This window comes from Carya illinoinensis, chromosome 1, assembly GCF_018687715.1.
Source record: "Carya illinoinensis cultivar Pawnee chromosome 1, C.illinoinensisPawnee_v1, whole genome shotgun sequence".
Classification (NCBI taxonomy): domain Eukaryota; kingdom Viridiplantae; phylum Streptophyta; class Magnoliopsida; order Fagales; family Juglandaceae; genus Carya; species Carya illinoinensis.
In genome coordinates, this window is record NC_056752.1 from 7,903,153 (window position 1) to 7,926,598 (window position 23,446).

General features: G+C 34.9%; 2 protein-coding genes and 1 non-coding gene across 3 annotated transcripts; 1 reads left to right on the forward strand and 2 right to left on the reverse strand.

Moving 5' to 3' along the window:
• Positions 1–2,611: 2,611 nt before the first annotated feature.
• LOC122308962 (oleoyl-acyl carrier protein thioesterase 1, chloroplastic-like) lies at positions 2,612–9,430 on the reverse strand. Its single transcript, XM_043122253.1, has 7 exons — positions 8,787–9,430; positions 7,861–7,994; positions 7,643–7,756; positions 6,870–6,965; positions 3,572–3,659; positions 3,421–3,489; positions 2,612–3,142 (listed from the first exon to the last, which is right to left on the reverse strand). The coding sequence occupies exons 1-7, from the start codon at positions 9,156–9,158 to the stop codon at positions 2,864–2,866; spliced, it is 1,152 nt and encodes a 383-aa protein (XP_042978187.1). The 5' UTR covers positions 9,159–9,430; the 3' UTR covers positions 2,612–2,863.
• A 7,176-nt stretch (positions 9,431–16,606) lies between these two features.
• LOC122308968 lies at positions 16,607–22,396 on the forward strand. Its single transcript, XM_043122263.1, has 7 exons — positions 16,607–16,941; positions 19,362–19,769; positions 20,116–20,541; positions 20,767–20,811; positions 21,174–21,374; positions 21,627–21,688; positions 21,811–22,396. The coding sequence occupies exons 1-7, from the start codon at positions 16,704–16,706 to the stop codon at positions 22,222–22,224; spliced, it is 1,794 nt and encodes a 597-aa protein (XP_042978197.1). The 5' UTR covers positions 16,607–16,703; the 3' UTR covers positions 22,225–22,396.
• Positions 22,397–22,621: 225 nt separating this feature from the next.
• On the reverse strand, positions 22,622–22,741 carry LOC122293971. The gene has a single exon (XR_006237419.1). It is a non-coding gene; the product is annotated as a U5 spliceosomal RNA (small nuclear RNA).
• Between the last annotated feature and the right edge of the window lie 705 nt (positions 22,742–23,446).

The window sequence follows — 23,446 nt, forward strand, 5'->3', positions numbered from 1 at the left end:
TTTCAAGGCAGGCTGCTCCCAATTTATAGTGCAACTCGTGAAAATGATGGCATCATTTGTTACAAATTTGGCTTGGGAAATGGGAATGAAATTAAATATAATTGCTGCACGCATGCAAGCACTTGGTGACTTCGTTTTAATATGAAAGAATTGAATGTGTCAGACTGTGGATTAGACCATAACTGTAACTATAAGTGGAATGATCGAATAGATTGGAATGTGTAATTAAGTAGAGAGGTTGGAGTAGGTGGGAGTTAAAAGTTTAGCAAGCTAGCCAGCTATGGAGTCTTATATATTGCCTGAAAAACCTGCAGGTCACTGCAAGCATTTAGTGCACGAATATGTGTGTGTATGTGTCTATTAACCTATTTTTCCAAGCTTCTGCAGTACAACGTGAACTGTGAATTGCAATGAATGTTAAGCAGATCGATGATCATAAATTTCACGGTTTGTATTAGTACCAAATCTTTGATAAATCACGAAGGCAAGAAATTATATTGTGATAAACAGTGCATATGCTCGATCGCTTAGGAAAAATGAAAAGAAAAATGGATCCAAGCCATATTCAAGCTGCTGATCAAGACAAGCTATTCATACCACTCTTAATTCTCGTGTTTCCACAAAAAGTAGTAAGCGTGTTGAAATTAACAACCTAACCACTTACATGATATGATGATTTATTGACAGGCTAGTATTTATTGTGCATGCATGCATGGGCCACGCATGGTTGTCTGTATAAAAGTTTTCTTTTTCCTAATGGCAATAGATGATCAAATCATGATTAAATTTATTGGTGGCTTCAGATTGTTTGCAAGTTAAAATCTTTAGCATTAAAGGAAAATTTGAGCAGCTGAAGATAGGAGGCTAGTCTTAATTTCATGGCAGATAGAGAATCCATCGAGTTATACATGATAATATATACATATGTATATATATTACGTGTGCGTACAGTTTTTGTATGCATACAAATACAGGATTTTCGGAGCTAGGCAGTTACTTTTCTCATGTTTTAGGCTATATTTAGATGATTAGACAATCTCAAATAATATATAAATAGTAGTCCTGTTCAAAAAAACGCTATAGCCTGACCCGACCGATAAATCTGTCCAGCCGACCCCATTAAATGCAGGTTAACTAAACTATAGGTTGGAGGATAACGAGCGAAAGAGTAGCCCGATGACTCCATTCCAATTTCCAAACCCTAGATCTCTCTCTCTCAAGCTTGTAGAAAATCATTTCTTCAAAGCTCACTAAGCAGTTGTTCCTTTGCAGCTCACCATATTAGTCTAGCTCCATCCACCGTCCACGGTAAGCTACTTTTGTTGATGCATTGTGGGTTTGAGTTCATGGCTGCTCTTTATATGTATATCACTATGTATATATATGTATGTAAATATATTAATTGTGTGCGCGCGCATTTTTTATATGCATAAAAATATAGGATTTTTGGAGCTAGGTGGCTACATTTCTCATGTTTTAGGCCATGTTCACATGATGAGATAATCTCAAATGATCTGCGACAAAGTAATGAATAATTTATAAATAATAGTAATTTATTAGTAAATAGTAGTGAAATAGTCTAAGACTTACCAAACATGGCCTTATGGGATCTTGGAGAATGAGATGAGACGAGAAGTTTGTGAATAGTAATGAGATAGTTTAAACTAAGTATTTATTTGAGAATATGTTGAATAAAAAATATTATAAAATTAGAATATTGTTAGAATATAAATTTTTAATATTATTTTCATTTTGAAATTTGAAAAGGTTGAATTGTTTTTTATTTTTTTATTTAAAAGTTTGTGAAATTAGTTGTAATGATTAGTTTGAAAGTGTTTTTATTTAAATGATATTTGAAAAGGAAATGAGATAAGATAAAATGAGATGAGATGAAATGGGATTAAAAAAAAAAGGGAGAGGTTGTTTCAGCGTTGACAAAGGAGAGGTTGCATTCAGTTGGAGCCATTGGCACAATACATCTTCCTATTGCCAACATCATATCCATATCAAGATTTGCAAATATCAACATAGAATATAACAATTGATAGTATATGGCAGATGAAAGCTCCTTCAGAAGCAGCGTTTTTTGTTGGGACAGCATCTTTGAATAAGATCCTCACTACAAATAATTTGAGGAAAAGACGAGTAATTGTGCTAGATTGGTGTTACATGTGTAAAAAGTATGGGGAGTCAGTTGATCACCTGCTTTTACACTGTGAGGTGGCTAGGTTCATATGGGATGATTTTTTCTCAAAAGTTGGGTTGTCTTGGGTTATTTATGCCTTGTAGATTGGCAGATTTCCTCGCAAGCTGGAGAGGAATACACAGCGATTCACAGGTAGCGGCAATTTGGAGATTGGTACCGATATGCATGTGTTGGTGCATTTGAAGGGAGAGAAATGCTAGAAGTTTCAAAGATAGAGAGAGAACAATGGGTGAGCTAAAAGTTTTCTTTTTTAAATCATTGTTCTTGTGGGCGGGTTACATAGTTTGTAAGGTACTAAGTGTCCATGATTTTCTTCTTTCTATTCTTACCTGTAACTAGGCTTTCCTCATGTATATTGCCTGTGTACCTAGGCTCTGCCTATTTCTATGAATATAATATATTTGATTACCTATCAAAAAAACAATTGATTCATAAAGTTTGAGGGTGTATAGAAAATCACAAGTACATCTTCCTATTGCTCATCTAACCAACAATTTGGACCCAACCACGGCAATCAGTAAGCATTATAAAATGAGTTTAAAACCTAGCTCCTAACAATTTGCAGCAAAATCCCTTCGGAGCTGAAAAAGCAACAAGATTTATGTGAAAAAACAGCATGATAATCTCAATCAATGTAAAAACTGACCAAACTTTATATCATCTGGCAGGTTTCTTTCTCCACTCGGTGCGTCCTCGATTTATTTCAAGCCCATCACTTGACAATCTCAATAAATGTAAAAACTGACGTGAATCTTCTATGTTTTCTTTTACAACAGCAGAGCCATTGGTTCCTTGAAGCTCAAAAACTGCTTTAGCATCCTCGACTGGTTCCATAGTTGTAAGTGAATCAACAATGTCATCGTGTTGGCACTCCCGCCTGTAATCTAAGGTAATAGTTTGCAACTCATGGCTATCGATGACCTCTTGCGGCATGCTCTGTCATAGAAATAAATACATGATAAAGTCAAGTCCATCAAAAGAACATATCCAGATTCTTTAATATTCCTAATTTCCTACTCGGGAGTATCATATTACCATCCTCGATTCAAAGCACAAACTCATGGTTATCCTTGATTCAAATCATAAACTCATGGGTACTGAAGTGCTTATGTAGTGATTCAAATCATCATCACATTTAGTTTACAAAATATATTAGAAAAGGACCACAGCAATTCCAAAGGAAAAAAAGGAAGTACTGGGTAACTTCTACTAACCTCTAAAACCCATCCAATGTAGGTGACATTATTAACATGCTGGTTCATGTCCAGATCAGCTCTTCTGGGCTGCAAAAAAATCAAAAGTGTACTCATAGCTCAGATCTAGGACTCATAGTTCACATAGTTTAGATGAACCGCATGATCTTACCACAAGTCCCACTTTGGAAGACTGAGCAGGATCTTCCAGTTTTGGTATTTTTCTCAAGCTACTACTGTTCTCCTCTGGAATTGCTAATCTACAAATGCCAAAAACAAAACCGATTTAATATGCACACACACAGTCTTTCCCCTGTAGTAGATAAAGGAACAAAAGTAAGCGCCACTTCCGTGCAATACCACTGACTTGAAGAATTTATTTTTTTGATCAGTAAACAAAATTTTATTGAGAATAAAAATACACAAGAGCCCAAGTACACGGGACATATACAAGAGCGTCACCAATGTATGGTAATCTAGTGATACAAGAAATTCATGAAAGTTCATGCCATTATAATCAATTATAAGCAGCTCAAGGAGTAAAGTATTCAAAAAGAAAGTTCTAAGTTCATTCATTGACCGCTCACGATCTTCAAAACTTCTTTTGTTCCTCTCCCTCCAAAGACACTCCATAGGCATAATGGGACCATCTACCAAATTGTTGCAATTTGTGGGCTCTCTGAAGGCCTCTCCAAGATGCTAGAAGATCGATCGCCATTTTCTGCATTACCCAAGCAAGTCTCACTCTAATAAAGAAGTCATTTTATAAGGATGTAGCAATCTCACAGTGAAGTAGTAGATGATCAATGGACTATTGAAACACAATAGTGTTTTCCTTGGGGTAGAGAGTGTTTCAAAGCTTACCTCTTTCAATCCATGCATTAACCCAGCATATTCTCCTTCGTAATGCATGGGATATAGAAATATAAGCATGTGCTTAGATGTGAAAAGTCGAGTCCATTTATGACATGTGTCTACATATCCAAAACAATTGAATGGATCTTTTCTGATCACTTGATATTTTATGTAACTGGGACAATCTACTTCAGTGTGAGATCGTAAGTGCATTGTGTAGTGACTTACTTCAGTCAAGTTGGAATGACTTGGGTCATGCCTAGAAGAGTAGTGGAGCTTTTCTATGCTTGGAGAAGGCTAGATGGCAGCCCACAAATTGCAGCAGTGCGGAAGATGGCCCTATATTATTTGGTGTATATGGACTGAAAGAAATGATAAAATCTTCAAGGACTGCAGATGGACGACAATGTCTTCATTCACAATCTTCTCTTATGGAATGTACCTATAAACTTTAATGGTCCTAGTCTACATGATTTTAAGAATCTTTTTCTTCTACTAGCTACTAGGTGTCTCTCATGTGTACCACCATCGTACTTGGGTTGAGCCGCTGTGCCATTATTAATAAAAACTTCTAACTTGATGATGATGTTTGCAAAAGATCCCACACAGAAATCTGTGCAGAACAACCAACCTGATGGTTCAGGAATAAGACCAGAGGATAAATATCTTGTCAAAGACATACACTCAACTCAATCAAAAAGTTACTGTGTTCCTCTGCAGACAAATAAAAAAAAATATCTGTGATTAAATTAAGCATAACACTTAAATCACATATCCTAATATCACTGTTACTTTTCCGAACTGTTACTTAGAACTCAAGCATCATTAAACTTATCATTGTAATGACAAATTCGAATTCCCAAAAAATTGCCTTTCCAGCACTTTTTTTTTTTTTTTATAAGTAAATAAATTATATTCATCAAAGAATAGGCAAAAGCCCAATACAATGTATAGTTGCCATGGGCAATGGAAATAAGAAAATCATGTAACTCTAAGCCATTGAAATCAACCGCTATGGTCCAATTACAAAGAGTTCTAATAAAGAAAGCTTTCAATTCCTCCATCGATCTCTCTTTGTCCTCAAACGTCCTTTCATTGCGCTCTTGCCATAAACACCACATGATGCATATGGGGATCATCTTCCACACCTCTTTTATCTGTTGATTACCTCTCAAATTTGTCCAACTGGACAACACCCCTGAGAATGTACATTCTCAAGCAAAACCCAAGCCAAGTCAATTCTGCCAAGAACCTCATTCCATAACCCCCTTGCTATCTCACAATGTATTAAAAGATGGTCCAACGATTCACCCCCCTTCCTACACATACAACACCAATTTGCGATGATCACCCTACGCTTCCTCAAATTATCAGTTGTGAGAATCTTACCCAAGGATGTTGTCCACACAAAGAGCGCTGCTTTGGGCGCCTTATGTCTCCATAACTTTCTCCATGGAAACTGGATAGGTGTCTCTTGAGTAAGTGACTGATAAAAAGTGCGCACTGAGGTATCCACCATAGACTATCCTATGAATTGCACGGTTCACAAGAATACAAAAGGCAGTAAAAGGCTTCAAAAGTGCTTATCTCCCAATCTTGTGCTGCCCTAATGAAGTTGATGTTCCATTGGATTTGCTCCCCTGATCTTTCCCTTACATCTGCTACTGAGGCATCAATGTCTCTTGCAACTCTGAATACTGAAGGAAAAGATTCCTTTAGAGTAACATGGTAACACCAAGGGTCATACCAGAACTTAATACGGGTTTCTTCTCCTAGACGAAATCGAGGATAGCGAGAGAAGACCTCCCACCCTCTTCTTATATGTTTCCACAAACCCATTCCATACGCTCCTCTCACTTCTTTTGTACACCAACCCCCCCATAGTTCCCCATATTTGCAAGGAACAAGGAAAATTGACTAGTCACTACACACCCTCTTCTTTTATATCAGCGGAGACTAGTCCGTTTATATTAACTACAACCTAATCTCATACTTAGACGACTCCTTTTGGGAGGGTTAGGAGTTAACTTATTCGGCCTCTTCCACCTCTCCTCTCTCCTCTTAAAAAAACTAGGCCCAAACAAATCTTTCTATGATTTAATGCATTTCCAGCTGCTTCCTCTATAATTTCAAGATGCTCCCTTGCGGGTTGGCTAAGAAAGTTTACCAAATCGAGATTTGGTGAATTATACATAACATAACAGAAGAACAGCATATTTATAGATACCCAGCCAGTATATATGCAACTATCTATTCCTCTGCTGCTCAGCACATAAATTAGTTCTTTTTAATTTCAATATGTTTATTTTTATTTTTTTACTTATCAGTATATAAACATACATATATGTGTATGTATACATAGATTAATTTTTTCTGGGTATGTATGATGTTGTCAGCTACTTTAAGCTGGCCTTGTCTAATCACACATATGACAGAAGCAAGCAAAAGTGTTTCTACAATCAGACAATAGAATATTCCAAGCAAATCCACATCAAGTTGTAGACATCAACAATAGAAGAGCAAATACTCCACACACGTTTTACATTTTATGAACGGTAAAAAATTATATACTTTTCAGCTATATATCGGGCCTACAGCAAACAAAAAATCCCTACCTGAGTTCACGGGGACAGTAAACTAAATACTCTTCCCGGACGTCATCACTAACTTTCTGAAGTCGTCTGGTTTCTTGGTTCATCATAACCCACTTGCTGAAACATGAGGTTCACATGACAAACTATGAGAATGCATCTCAAATTAAATAGACAAAGTTAGACATGGTCACATGACGTCAAACACTGCTAAAAAGTTAAGTTCTTGAGTTCAACTGAAACCAAATATTCAATAACTTCCGCAAAGGTAATCTATAAATTAAAATAAGATTGATCAACTGATAAAAAAAATATATATTTAGACAATACAAAAAAGAGGAAAAAATCAAGATGGATAACTAATACCAGAATGCCCAACTAACAAGGAAATTTGAAAAGAATGGAGCACCGGAAGGAACAAAAGAAAAGGGTTAAGAAATTTTCCAGCGAGAAGTGCCGGAGATAGAAAAACGACGGGAGGACATGAGAGAGAGAGAGAGAGAGAGAGAGAGAGAGAGAGAGAGAGAGAGAGAGAGAGAGATGAGCTTTGTCATGGTTCAAAACAACTCTGCGGTATTTCCAATAATCCTCAAGGAAGTGACTCAGGACTTACATGTCAGAGAAAGGAAGTTTGGATGAAATCTGGTTAATTTAGTGATGCATATAAGAAAAGAAAACTTCCCCATAATATAAAAAAAGATGTTCTCTCATTCTATGTTGTCACAATATTCATTAACCTTGTAATTCTAGCTTGCAAATGAAAGTCGGTAAAAAATAAAGAGCAGCATAACATGCACCTTGTGGCTCTACCAATTACTCGACCAGTAGCATAATCCTTGACTATCCAATCACGTCTGGTTCCAATTCTTCCATCCCCTTGGCACCATGTTTCAATTTCAACTACATCACTCCTATCACATAGACCCATATATTAGATCAAAACTTACTTATCATGTAAGAATTCCAGTATCAAAATTATAGTAAGAAGAAGAAGAAGAAGACGAGGAAAGCTCACCAAGCTGGGTATTTATAGATTTCAATGTGCATGCGAGCTGTCACCCATATGAGATTCAATTTCCGCATTGTGGGTGTCGTCGCAAAACCATCTGTCGAAAATCCCACACTCTGAGCATGATTGCAACCGACCTCCTGCATCACAAATTTCGAAGGAAATAATTATATTGGGATTTTTCGAGAGAAGCCAGTCATCCTTCATTTTAGGCCAAAGGCATCTCTCCACTGTGCCAAGATGAACGACTAATTGCAAAATTGAATCCTTTTTTCTGAAATGGAAACCACAGCTTCATTTGATAGCGCATCAGAGGGAGAACGAGAGAAATGGAGAGAGAGAACTTCCTATTTCTGGATTGTTGTGAACGCAGAGCCAAGTACCCAACTAGCACACAACCCGACGGGGAAATTAAAAGTAGATTAAAATGTTCAAGCATCAATAGTTTCAGTGGGGAGCGACGTCGAGAAAGTCAACAACAAAGCAAGCAGCATACCGAGTTGAATCCATGCAAGATATCCAGTTGCTAGACCTCAGAAATTTGCCCCCCCCCCCCCCCCCCCCCCTCCCCACCCCCCGCCCAAAAAAAAAAAAAAAAGAGACAGAATGGAATTGACAATCAATTGCTAAAAGAAAAGGTGACACGGAAGAGATTTAAAACAATACACCCGTAAAAGAAAAACTTTTACAATTCGGATTTTCACAGATGCAAATAAGAGAGAGGAGCAAAATCAACGATACCCAGTTGATAAAATCCCATAAAAAAAAAAACTACATACGATCTTCAAAATACAAAACTACCACCCGACGTGAATGTGACTGACAACACCACCAACAAACCCCAAAAATTTAATTTCCCAGAAACCACTAAAAAGTTGAAATCAAATGACACCCAATTGAATGAAATATGTGTTTTTTTTTTTTTCCCTAACCTGCAAGAGATTTGCAATGGTTTCCACAGTAGCAGTCTTGTTAATCCCGACCTCATAGCATCTCACTATGAACCTCTCCTTATAGGACAACCCGTCCCCCGTCAAGCTCCCCAGCCTCAACCGGTCCTCCAAGCTGCCCGACCCCGGCACCCGAACCATCCCTACATCCGACCCGACGACCCCGCATCCACTTCCTACTCCACCCCGGTCCGACAAGACAGCCAGGACCCGTGGTTTATACAGATGCCGGCAGGAAACGACAGGATCTCTCAGGGGAGGTAAAGTAGGCCCGGCCACAGGCCGACCCAGGAAGCTGCATTGGGCCAGGGCTTGAATTTGATCATTGAGGAAATTGCAAGAGACCTTCAACATCTTCTCTCCCTCTCTCTCTCTCACTGCCAAAACAAAACCAGTTTGTCCGTGTTTTATGTGTAATTTTTGCTGCTTTAATTGTTGGAAAGGTTCTGCGGACACCAGTTTGATCAAGGAAGAGAAGTCGATGATACCATTACAGCATGAGAGAAGGGAACTGGATCTAATTGGATCGGAAGAGATAAAGGAGGCGAGCGGGGGAGAGCGTTGCCATGGAGTTTAATGTTTAGGTTAGCGAATGTGAGCAAAGTGGAGAGTCGAGACGAAAGCGACTAGAGCACGTGGTAACCTTGTACAGAACACGTGGTGACACCGCCGAATTTGATAGCCGCCTCCTCCTCCACGTAACTTGCATTTATTTATAGTTTTTCGTTTTTTTTTTTTTTTTTTCTCGAAAAAAATATTTCACAACTCTTCAACGCCCCCACCTTAATTAATGGACTTCAAATTTTATTTAAGAACTCGCCTACACTTTTTTTAATTAAAAAATTAACTATTAAAAAAGTAATTATTTTTAAATAAATTACTTGAGATTTGTATATTTATTAAATAGATCAAAAGTTATGAGTGGTACACAGGTAGTATATTTTTTAGAAAAAAGTAAAATTTATTATTAAAAAATTAATTTTTTATATAAATTTTAAATTTATTAAATCCTTTTAAAATATAAACGAAGCACTTACCAACATTATAAGTACAAATATTATCTCTCTCGTTAAAGGACCCTCTCACTTGTGACGACAATGGAAGAGAGAAGTGAACTCATCGGGCCCGAGGGAGCCTCTCTGGCCTTTGGACACACAGGCAGCAATGGGCTGTGTGAGTGTACCGATGGACTAGCCTCCCTACCGCGCCACCCGTTTTGGGCCAGTCATTGTTATGGAAAACGTACGGTGTATGATAGCTATAGATTTTTCAGAAAATCTATACAGTAACCTTATACTTTTTTACACTATTAAAAAATATAAATTTATTATTTTATTTTTTATTATTTTATACTGATGTGTTGAGTATAGAGTTGCTGTATAGCAGTGCTCTATATTTTTTCCTATTTTCTTTGTTATAACTCAACTTGAGTTGTTGAAAACTCAATTCCTTAATCTCTCATTCGCATAACTTTCGCGGTGGCTAACGTGGTCGGTAAGGTACGTTACACGTAGGTAGATATACAAGGAGGCTATCTAATTTTTTGTGCTATTTTTATATTTATGTTTTTATGTAAATTCTTTTTTTTTAATAAAAGAAAACTGCTATATATATAAAGAATTTATATAAATTAAATTTACAAACTGGTATGATTTTATAAAATCTATTAGATCTATTTTATAATAAAAATAATTTTATAATCTGACTTTAACACATCAAGTCACATCGATTTATAGGTTTATTTTTATGTAATTCTTTTTAAGTTAAAATATTTTTCTTTGTACAATTAATATATATATATATACATATCAATGAGGAATCCTCTGTCAATAATGTCTCTTTTTTTTTCTCCGGAAGTTTAGAGAAAGAAATTTATGTAATTTGTAAAGAAGTTAATGCAATTAGGAAGTTAGCTAAGGTGTAACTTTGATTTTTCCAAATCAATAAGTTGTGCATGTCGTATTTACTTCAAAAGAGGGAACTAAGCTCTCATTTAGAACTTGAATTGAATTGGAATTAGTTTAATTTTAAACTGAGTTTAATATCTAAATACCTAACTCTCAAATCACTAAACACATCTAAACTTATCTTAGGTGGGTCTTACAAAATTCACTACTTCATCTCAACTCATTACTATTTATAAATAACTCAACTCAGCTCAACATTTAAACAAAGCTTAAATGATAGTAAGAAACTTGACCATATTAAATAAATAAATAAATAATCAACCCTGGAGCATATATTTAGAATAATGTTAGTTACAGTCTTAAGATGTATAAGTCTCATGCACTCTCTTTAAAAAATACAATCCACTATTAAAAAATAATTTTTTACAGATTTATCTTCTTTTAAAAAAATTCATAAATCTTGCACATAATTCTATGACTACAATATCATTATATATATATATATATATATATATATATATATATATATCCTATCTTCAAGCTAACCGAATATGATGTAGATGATGGACCATTCTGTGAAAGTACATAGTTTGATATATAGGCGGTAGGAGGAAGCTAGTATTTAATTAAAGACAATTGACTATGGAGAGAAATGTTAGATATATAAATAAAACTTGGAATAAAAAGTTTACAATGACATGATGTATTTTGATAATGTAATATGTTAATTTTATTTTATTTTTTTATCACTTACAACCTAACATTTCGTATTAATGCGAATATTACAATTTTAATTTTCACCTATATATAAAGTAGTCGTTCCTACTTATTTGTTCACGAGATCTGCATCCCTTAAAAAACAAAAAACAAAAATAATCAATTTGTATTGGCCCAAACTATTTATACTTTTAAGTTTTGCACTCTTATATAAATATCTATATATATATATAGTTTTTTTAATTTTATTTTTTATATTTCCATCATGATGACATTTTACTGTTTTAGCCTATGAATTTTCTAGTATTATTATATTCTTAAACACGTGTAACATCGCAAAATTGTCATTAATTTAATTTATAAATGGAATATATAGTCATAGTGTCACAACTTATAGGAGAATTGTCCGAGACCATACCTTGACACGACTCTTGGAGGATCAAGACAGTCACATGGTTAGCTTGCTTGCATACCTTGGCTCATATCCTGACACACATCGAGCGTCCATGGAGACTACTGGCCACGCGCAGACCATGCGTGCAAACATGCGCATACTCTTAAGCGTGCACCTACTCGCATGCATGCACACCCCAGCACTACTTAGCGAGGTTAGTGGTGTGCCTTCATAGGCATACCATCCAACGCACAATTCCAACCTTACCTGCAATGCCTACTAGGCATGTCATCCAGCGCACTGCTCCAGCCCATGCATTATAGCCCCAGAGCCCAGACCATCAGATTGGGCTATGCATGCCCATCGCCCAGGCCACCAACCCGAGTCATGCAGGACCACCACACAAGCCATTTGACTGGGCACTACAAAGCAGCACGGCACCACCATGTGCCCACCATCAGGCCTAGGTTTGGCATCATGTCAAGCCCACCATCAGTAGGTCACGCACAGCGCCATATCGTGTCCACCATCAGACCAACGCATGGCACCATACCATACTATTCAACCAACATAGAACCAAACCAAGACTAACCCAACCGTGAGCCATACACCACCATAGCCCACCATAGGTCATACATGCCACGACCACCATGGGCCATTTATCTATTTTATTGTTTTATTATTTTGTTTTATTTAATTACTTGTTTAATTATATTTTTATTTACTTTATTTATTTATTTTAATTTTCTATGAGCCTTTTGGGGGGTATTCAAATTGTAAACTCTATAAATAGAACTCTTAGTCATTTCATTAGGGATCTTTTGACATTTTGAACGTTGGAGTGGGCGGCCATAGTGGGTGGATTTATCATTCGGTGTTTTTGCACTTAGGTTTCTTGGAGTGCAATGCATAAATCTCGAAGGAAAAGGATCACACTTTGCAATTCATGAATATGTATGATTCTATTTATCTTTTAATATATTTTGAGGTTTTCTTTTAATTTTTGTACAATTTGTAAATCAAAGTTTGATTGGATTTCTCTTTGTTCTTTGGAGTTTTCTCTTTGATATTGTGTGGGATTTTGGTTGATCGGATTGTTGTGAAGAGCCGAATCCTTCATTAGGATTTTCGGCCTTATGTATAGATCTCAAGATCTTTCGTGTTCATGTGTTTTCTCACATGTTCATAAGTTTTGCTTGAGCTTTCTTAGAGATTCCCACTTACCAAACACCATTCGGCCTATTCCCATTGCCTTTCACGCCATTCATCATTGTACTTAACCACAAAACCCTAATTTCATCACAAGCCCTACACGCCAACCCCCTATTCCCACTACCAAACAAGCCATAAAACATTAAATCTCATCTTGAGCCATTCGGCCATAGCCTCCTTGGCTTGGCCAGAAACCCTAGATCTTCATTTCTCTTATCTCAACTTTCCATAAATTGTTTGATTGGTCAATAGCCCGTGATTGACTCAATCAAATTCTATTTCCCACCAAAACAATTCCATTCCTTTTCCATCCTACCCATTTTCGGCCACCTCATCTTCCATCTAGATCTCAACTCAAATTCCTACATTTTAGGAATTACAATTACCTACCTTTTAGGAAATCTACACTCCAACCTAGCCCTAGTTGTGTACACCCTTTATCCTTGGCCGAAACCCTATCAAACCCTAGCCAAATTTGCCTATCTCCCAACCATAACACACAAGTGAAGCCTAGCAACCCAAGAGGCACATTGCCGTACACCACATCACCTAACCCAAGATCACCTAGCCCATACACCATCCATACTTCCCACCATTGAACCCTAGCCTCAATTCATTCAAGTTTTATTTGGCTACACGTGATCTACACTAAGCAAAAGAGTCATATCGATCATTTGAAGAGCAACAATACGAAGATAGAATCCTTAGTGTGTGAGGGCTTGATTGAGGTTCCCAACACATAGACAGTAGTAGGAGTGATAAAATAAAAATTAAAAAGATAAACTATACGTAAGAGCACTCCCAATGGATTTCTATCCTATCTTTTAAAATACATCATTAAAACTCACTTACTTTTTCCATTTTACATATTGATTTTTACAATATATCATACATCAGCTTATCTATTTTTTCTCTATATCATTTAAATATTATACTTTTTAATATTTTTTATTCATTTTAAATCAATTGGGGTCAAAAAATTGTGATTGAAAGGGAGAAAATCAGCAACTGATGAGAGAGAAATTAATTTAATATGTTTACAGCCTCAAACAGTTTCCTCTACATTTAGAAGAATTACTGTAGTAAAATATAAAGTAAAGATAAATTAAAAGATCCATTGGAGGTAAGTTTTGCACTAATTTCTTTATATTTTAAAGATAACTGTATTTTACAGCACCCATTGGGAGTGCTCTAAATTAACCACCTAAAAAGCATTCAATCTCATTGCTTTAGCCAAATAAAGTTTTAGATAAGTTTGACTAATATATCACTTTTAATTTTTGGTTAATTATTCAAAACTTCAACTACACATTGTATTAGTTATCTCAATTTTTATAATAATAAAATAATAATATTTTTTTAATTTTTTTATCTATTTATTTTTTAAATACTTCTTATTTTTATTTCATAATTTTCAACAATCTACATATTAAAATACATAAAATTTGTCTATAAATTAACTTCACTTTCAAATACCAAATATTTAAATATACAAAATATATTACAAAGGAGTGAAAAATAATATAAAATTCATTTGGCCAAGTTACTGTAGCTCATAATCTAATTTACATACCAATGCGGTGTAATCCAATGAAGATGCTCTAAGACGACCAAGCTGCATACATTAAGCCACCCAATGTTGTAGCATTGTGACAAGAAAAATTTTACTTATCATCCATACACCAAACATAATTTTTTAATTTTATTCTCTTACCAAATGTTTAGTGTATATATATAGATAATAAGTAGAAGAATTCGATTATATTAAGAAGTATAAAATAAAAATAAGTGTACATAGTACTGTGTGGTGTAAGGATGATAAACAATAAAGTTCTTGTGCAATAGACAAAATGGACTCTCCATATAAATAGAAAGGGTACGTTGAATATAATTAAGTAGGTGGTTACATGTTGTCTTGTAATTTAGGTGTACCACTAAAAGAAAAAGGACCTTTTATAGCGATGTTAATATTGTTGGAAATAAAATCAATGCAATAAGTCATTTTTCCCAGCAATTTTGATGTCGTCATGGAATTTTAACACCAAGTTTTAAAATTTATCTTTCGCAACGATTTTAAGATTTTTTGTGATGAAAATTTCGTCGCTTAAAGTGAAAATCTTATAACTTGTCATTTGCAACGATTATTTCACTTTGTACGATGAAAACATTCATTGCAATATTAAAAAATTTGTTGCGACATAAGTGATTCAATGGAATTGGTATTTTATCACTTGGACACCAAAATGAACCAAAATGCCTTACCCCTCAAAAAATCGGTTTTCCCAATCCATCTTTCTTCCCCAACTTCTTCTTCTCCATTTTCATCAAACCTGCAAACTAACTCACCCCATTTCATATCAGCATCATGCGAAGACACCTTGTGAAGACCACTTCCACCCTAACCCAATGCTAGCCCTCGTCGCCTCTCTCTGCCCAACGCAAATAATTTGTAGCGATATGGAAAGACAACTTGAGAACATCTTTTTGCAGCGATATTCTAGCTATTTGCCACAGCTATAAATTGCTGCAAATAATTTTTTCCAACGATTTTAGACAGAACTGTGATGCGCAGTTGCGACAATTTTATCTGGTATTTGTAGCAAGGTAAATCACTGCAAATGAGGTATTATTTCTAGTATTTGTTTTATTTCGCTGGTTTTTTTTATATAAATAAATAAACAAATGCGATTAACATCTGATGCAGTTGAAATTGCTGAGAAAGAGCAATTGCAGCGATTTTTGAGGTTATTTGCGATGATTAATTGCGTTGGAAAATACCATTTTCTTGTAGCATGTCTTGGTTTGGCTTTTGTTATGTTTAATTGGTTTCTTAGGGTTATTCATCATCCCATCATGAATTTATTAATTGGATACGCTACAAGATCATGCTTTAAAAGCTAGCCAGCATCACTTCTTGAATTAGAAGAATATTAATCAAGAGTCCTTGATCTCCGTCATATTGTGAATTACGTACGCTAGCTATAAATCTATTTGTAAGTTTGTTTATTGACACACCAAATATTTCATTAATGCGTGGTATCAACTTATTTAAAAAAATTTCTATATTTTAGTAATTTTTTATAAATATAATATATCAAATAGTAAGAAATATAGTATATACATATATATATATATAACAAACTTGTAATAAATATTAATGTAACTTTATTTTATATTCCATTACTGCTTCCTAAAGAAAAAATAGGAATTAAGAAAAGGAAATTAAAAAAAACTCCACACAGCCATAAATAATAGTGGAGACCACAGATAATATAGCTTACCACCATCAACCACGTACTCCTTGTTCTGAATGGATTGTTCGAAGCTTATCCATGGAGACATTTACTCTCTTAAGTATAAGACACAAGAAGTGAAGAGCAATGCCAAAATGCATGTCGGTTTCAACCAAAGATCATGTTCAATTTCCAGCGTGCAAAAATTTGTGAGGACAGAAACCTACCTTCATCATCATCTGGTACAATCATGTCCTATATCAACTTTCTATGTCTGTTTCTTTTCTTTCTTTCTTCTTTAAAAAAACAAATAAATAAATAAATTGAAACGCGACAAGTTAATTACGTTCATATAGGTGAGATAAGTTGGCACCAAAGGCATGTAGGTGATGTACATTAGAGGCATTATTAATCTTAGCTAGAGAAAGGCACATAAATGGATAATATTGCAGAAGAACAACGGAGGGAAGTGGAGACAAAAGAAGAGGCAGATCGAGAAGCTGGCGGATTAGCTATGCAAGATGGAGGTCGGCAGCCTCGCCAACATGATGACATCTTCTCCAACGCTTCAATTACTAATACTCCTACTAATTCTACTGCTGCTGGCCGTGGTGGTTTTTCCTCAGAGCATTATGGTGGAACTGAGAGTAGTACTACTGTCGTTGAAGGACAAGGTAAGGGAATTAGAACAAAAACAAAAACTCTTTTTTAGAAAGAAGTATTTACGCTACATCATGACTTCCTAAGATAATCTCGTGCATTTGAGTTAATTCTCTATTGAAGAAAACATCAAGAAAATGGAAACTCGTGAAAAGTTTTATACAAGTCTTCCATGTTTTCGAATACACAAGCTGCTAATTTCCGAATATGGATGCAAGCGTGAAATGCAAAAAGTGACAAGGTGCTTCTTTTTCTTTTATTAGTGTTGTTGGGTTTTGTTTTGTTTGTTTTTTTTTTTTTTTTTTTTTTAACAATTTCAAGTCTTCCTTGTGTCTTCTCTTTTACTTTCTTCTTTCATGTGTTTATTGTGCTCATATTGTAGCAAGCTATAAGTATTAAATTATATGGATCAACTTGAACAATATCTATTTAATTAAACAAATCAAACTCTAAAACCTAACATGACCAAAATACCCAAATAAATCATTTGTGACACAACGCAATTAACCTGTTTATCCCGTTTAATAATTAACTTTTTAACCTAGATACAATCCATTTAACATATTTCAACCCATTTCACATATATTGGTTGAATTGACACATATATTTATTTTTAACTAAAGTAATATAAATTTATATATAATATAAGGAAAAATATATAAATCATATACAATTACAACTAGATTCGTGATAAAATATTTTATCATCAATATCCAAACTAAATAAGAAAATTAATATTTTTATAAAATAAAATTACATATTAACAAAAAAAATTAATAGTTTGATATATCAAGTAACTAAATACTAATATTAATATTACATCCCAACAATAAAAAAGGCATATAAAACTAAACATTTATAAAATTTAAAAATAGAATTTGTTTGTATTATATGGGTTGATTGCAAGTTTTGAGGGTTAATTTGCAATTGATCTATTTATTAATTGTATCTTATCAAGTCAATCTATTTCGACTTAAATCCATTTATATACATCAAACCTAACCTCATTTATTTTGTGTTGTGTTAGTGTCGGGTGTCAGGTTTCGAGTTTACTAGTCGTGTCATATATTACGTACCCCTCCTAACTAGTAGAGGTGAAAATCAATTTATTTTTTGGACTTTTAGAACCAATTGAACCAGCCGATTAGGTGGGAGCAAACCAGCAACCTCAGTGTTGGTGTGATTCTGATCAATTCTTAGGTTTTCCGCCAGTGGCACTGTGAAGAAGGAAGGGAGTGGAGGGGTGTGGCGCTGCAAGGTTACATGTGAGAGAGGAGAGAGATTGATCTGAAGAAAGAAGAAGAAGAGTGTCATTTCACATAATTTTTTTATTATAAATGTTAGAACTAAAACGATGTCTTTTTATACATATAAAATAATATATATATACATATATAATCGGCCAGTCCAATGATTTGAACCAGGTTCAAAAGGGGTCGAATTGGCCAACGTCATTTTTCTTATTTTTCTACCATTAGTCGACTGGTTCTCTTTCAATTTTGATCGGTTCGCGTCGGTGATGGCGGATGTGGTCGGTTTTTGTACAACCCTACTAACTAATCAATTAAGCTAAAAAAAATGTCCTTATAAATTAGAGAAAAAAAAAAAGAAAAAGAAAAAAAGATACTTGACAAGAATGTCAATCTTATTTTTGCATATTTTGGAAGAATATATTTTCATACGAAAATATGGTACTGTGATGTATTATTTTGGCTGTGCATGCTTATCTAGGGAATGGACTCGTCACGTTGCATCAGTACTAGTATTTGTAATTAAAAACGTTTTGAACATATATATATATATATATATATATACCACGTACATATTTCCCAACCATAAAAGCGTGTCTAAACTTTTGATGGTAATTAATTACGAAGCAAAATTATAATCTTCATGAGAATGTATATTTTGCATATCCTTGGCCATTTTTTAGGGAATCGTAAAAAGAGTTTTATTAATCATTATTCTCACATGTCACACTTATTTTTATTTTTTTTTATTTTTTTATTTTATTATTTTTAAATTTATTGAATTTTTCTACTCATCATTCATACACTACACGTATATTAGATAAGAGAACAAAACAAAAAATAAAAATAAATGTGATCACGTGTGATGTGTAAAATTTATGAGTAGAATTTATAAAACAAATGTTCAAATAACAAATGTTCAAATAATCCCAATAAAATAAAACAAATAACATTAAAAACCTTTTGAGGAATACTAGATACAGTAACGTTCAAATGGACAAGTTCTTTGCAAAATTTTTATAGAAAAGTGAATTATCAGCTTCTTGATAATAAAAATAAATAAATAATAAAAATAAAAAAGCAAGCAACATTCTTCCCATAATTTGCATATAATAATAAAGTCAATAATCTCCAAACAAAATGGTTAAGATCTGGATGATGATCTGCTGCATGCATGGTTTCAGGTCAATTAATCTCGTATGAATATTATGAAGTGAAAAATGAAGGTGTTGATTTTCTTGATCCCAAGACCAGTCCTGGAGAGGTAATATTGGACGTTGCAACAAAAAGGTCTGGCTTTCAAACTATTGGTGGCGAGGTTGAGCAAACTGCAGCATTCAGCCCTGATACTTCCATCAATATTATTGGGACATCTGAACCAGCAACTGGGAGATTTGAGCAGTTTGAGTACTTCACAAAAGAAAGCCATGAACTGCAGCAGAAAGAGGCGTATTTTGAAACTGTTTACGAGAATCCGGAGTTACGTGAGCTCTACTGCCCTAAATGTAAAGTTCACATTCACATAGTCCTTATACCCAATAGAGACAATGAATTGAGGTGCTCAACCTGCTCCGAGTTTCTCAGGCCCATAGGTACATGATTTACATTCCCAGCTTGCATGTTACATGCATAATAATAGCTATATTTAATTTGCAGTAGTTTGAGCACTAATATGCATTTCTTTCATACTACCTTGAATCTTTCCTCTTTGTGACTCAAGAATATATATACACGTATATATAGCAGACTAGTATTAGAGTTTGATTTAGAAAATCTATGTGTTGGACGCAGACTTTATCAGTAATATTCTGTATGTTGTCTGATCTATAGCTTGCAAAATTACATGTTGTCAAATTCATCATACGAGTTCAGATTTCTGGCAAAGAATATAAATTTCATAACCATCTGACGATGTAGTTGTTTACTGTATGGTTTCAGGTGAATTTTCTTCTGAATCTTCTGAGTTGAGAAACGAAAGTGGTGGAGTAGGTGTCACAGAAGAAAAAAGAATTGAAATTCAATTAACCAGTGGTGAGATAAACATTGAAGATGAGGATAAAACTAAGAACATGATAAGCACAACTGTTGTTGATCCTCCCCCTTCCAAGAACTTGCTCCTGGAGAAAATTGCAACTGATACTTCCATCAATGTGATAACTGAAAAAGAAGAGAGAGGCGGCTTTAACTTGACAACAGAAAGAGAACTGGAGGAGACAGATCTTAATCCGGAAACTCATGTAGACAAGAAGCCGAAGACATATGAGTTCTGCCCTAAATGTAGAGTCTGCATCGACAAGATCCTTATTCGCTGTAAAGATGATGAATTGAGGTGCCCATCGTGCTTCGAATTTCTCAAACCTATAGGTACATTTGCATTCTGACAGTATTGAAGTTACTTGATTGGTTTATTTACATATACTACGCACGTACTGTATGCTCCTTCCATAATTATTTGTAGGCACGAAACCTTGTTACTGTGTTTGGAAATTATATATTCATGAATGTCATTTATTCTCTTCTCTGTTAATTATTGGCGGATCTATCATAAGAAGGGCAGCTAATTTAACTATATTTTACTCATATTAACAGGCCGTGGCTGGTTCTTTCAAAAGCCTGTACCTGCTGAGCCAGCAGGTAATATGTATGCTCTTTCTAACTTTTTTGGCAATCCTTTGCTATTTCTATATATGATGTTCTCAGGAGTTTTATTAAGACCGACAAATTTGGTAACAATTTGGAAGCTTTGAAAATTTTATTGATTTCTTGATCAGCCTGTATGAGACCAATCACGTATACACATTTGTAATACACAAATATGCTCAAACAGATGACCTTTTCTTGCAGTAGTACTGAAAGTTTCATTTCTTGTTTGATTGTGGAACAACAACAGATCAAGCTAGCATGAAGCTCTCCAAAATGCAGTAAATGCTTCTTTTTTGTTTTCACGCTTAGCTCTATTTTTCATATCATGGTGTCTCCATTGCATTATTATGCAGGAAATCAAAAACCCATTGAACCAGAACGAGAGGATATTGTTCATCCACTTAAACCACAGACACTGACTCCACCAAGGAATCTTCAACAACATGGTTCCATAAAGTTGGAGATCCTAAAAAGTATCGTTTATGGTGGTTTGATAGAATCAATCACAAGCTTATCGGTTGTGTCATCTGCAGCTAGTGCAGCTGCTGCCACATGTAAGTGTTCATATTTTTTTCTTTTTAGTCCTCTTTTACAATGGTGCAGAAACTCCTTTAGCATTACTAGGCCATGCATGTAACCATCATAACCGCTAATATCTTCCTTTAGCAGAGTTGGTTATCTTTTGTAGTTCAAAACTTTGTTGAACCATTATTATTTTCAAGGTAAAGTACTTGTAGCTTACCTATAATTCATTGGTTAAATAACCAAATCAACAATAAAACTAACAAACAATTTCCATATTGCAGTGAACATTGTTGCCTTGGCATTGGCAAACCTGATTGGTGGACTTTTCGTCATTGGTCATAATGTGAGTTCTTTTCTTATAACATGTCATAAACTAATTGGCAGCTCAAATAACATGGTGTGTTATGGAAGTTGTTCTGTTTAATTAACTTTAAGCTCATTGATTTCGAACTTGCAATATTACAGCTTCTGGAACTGAAGAATGATCAATCCAGAGTGACCTCGGATGAAACAGATGATGAACAAGAAGTGGGTCGGTACCAAGAAGTATTGGGTCAGAGAAGGAATTTCATCCTCCATGCTTCAGTTGCAGTATTATCATTCCTTGTTTTTGGGTTGGTGCCTCCAGTGGTGTATGGCTTCTCATTTTACAACAGTGACGAGAGGTCCCTCAAGATGGCAGCAGTCGCAGCAGCTTCTCTTGCATGCATCACTGTACTAGCCAATGCCAAGGCTTACGTCCAAAAGCCACCAAACTGGTACATATATGCTACAACTGTGCTGCACTACGTTGTACTTGGGGTCGGAGCCGCCGGCATTTCTTACTTGGCAGGTTACCTCCTCAACAAACTCATTCAGAAGCTTGGTTGGTTTGAGTAAAGTACCGCAGCTATGATCTCTTGGTCCGCCTTCCTACGTTCATCAATGTGCTACCTACCTTCTTGTTCTCGTACCCATTTTTCCTTTGTCTTTTACCTTCCCAAATCAGTAACAACATAGTAAATAGCGTGTGATATAAAAACTTTCCAACAACCAACTAGGTTCTGCTTTACAGATTTCTCTTAAATTTTGAGTTTTAAGATTATTATTTATTTTAAAATTTGAAAAAATAAAAAATAAAAATTAAATTATTTATTATATTTTATATAAAAATTTAAAAAAATTATAATAATAAAAAAAAAATTATATGTGAGATAAAAATTCTTTGTGATCAATCAGTACCTACTCTTTTTATAAATACGATGGCATCTTTGAAACTTTTTGACTGAAATATAGAAGCCCTTCTAAAGAGAGGGACTTCTTCAAAAAATTGGCGTATGCCGCTATCTGCGGCGAGCACACGGTATTCTTTAGTAAAAGGCGAAAGAATAGTTCGCTCTGTGCTCACCGCGCGGCTGCGTGATTTAGAACCGAAGTTCAATTCCCTTTTTATGGTTGTTCTCTTGTTGTGGCTCTGTTGCTTCTTTCCAGTGTGGGATTTGCAGCAATGAGAACAGCACTTCAGCCCACGTGCAACACAGTCATGCCTAAGATAAGTCGCACGTGTGCCTAGATTTAGTTGAGCTTATCGAGTGGTAAGTCAACTACTTCAAGGAAATTAACTCAGAGATTGGCCGGGCTGTTTGGAAGCTGAAGCTTCTTGAAAACCAATCCCGTTACACAGCTAAATATTGGTATATTAGCCTTTAGGTAAAGAGAAATGCTACCTACTCTTTCATTGATTTTTTTTTTTTTTAATCATCAGTCACTTAATTAAATAACAATTACTTGAAATGTGTCCCGTAGTAAATGTGACTAGAATAATAAAATCTAAGATTTAAAAAAAAAAAAAAAGTGTATTACTCTTTTAAGTATAATTTGAGCACCAAGTGAGGCTTGGAGATGCGGCCATTTTCTAACGTATTGCAAATAATTTGTCCATTTTCTTCCATCCGGACTACTATCTTTATATTTTTTTTATATTGGTACTAAGTATCCGAGAACAACGTCCTAATTAATCCCGGGATGCACAGGCCTTCAATAAGGAGTTTCGCACAAATGCATTTCGGATAATTCAATGAACAAATCCCTTAATCCGATAATTCTTAGAAATTAATTACAC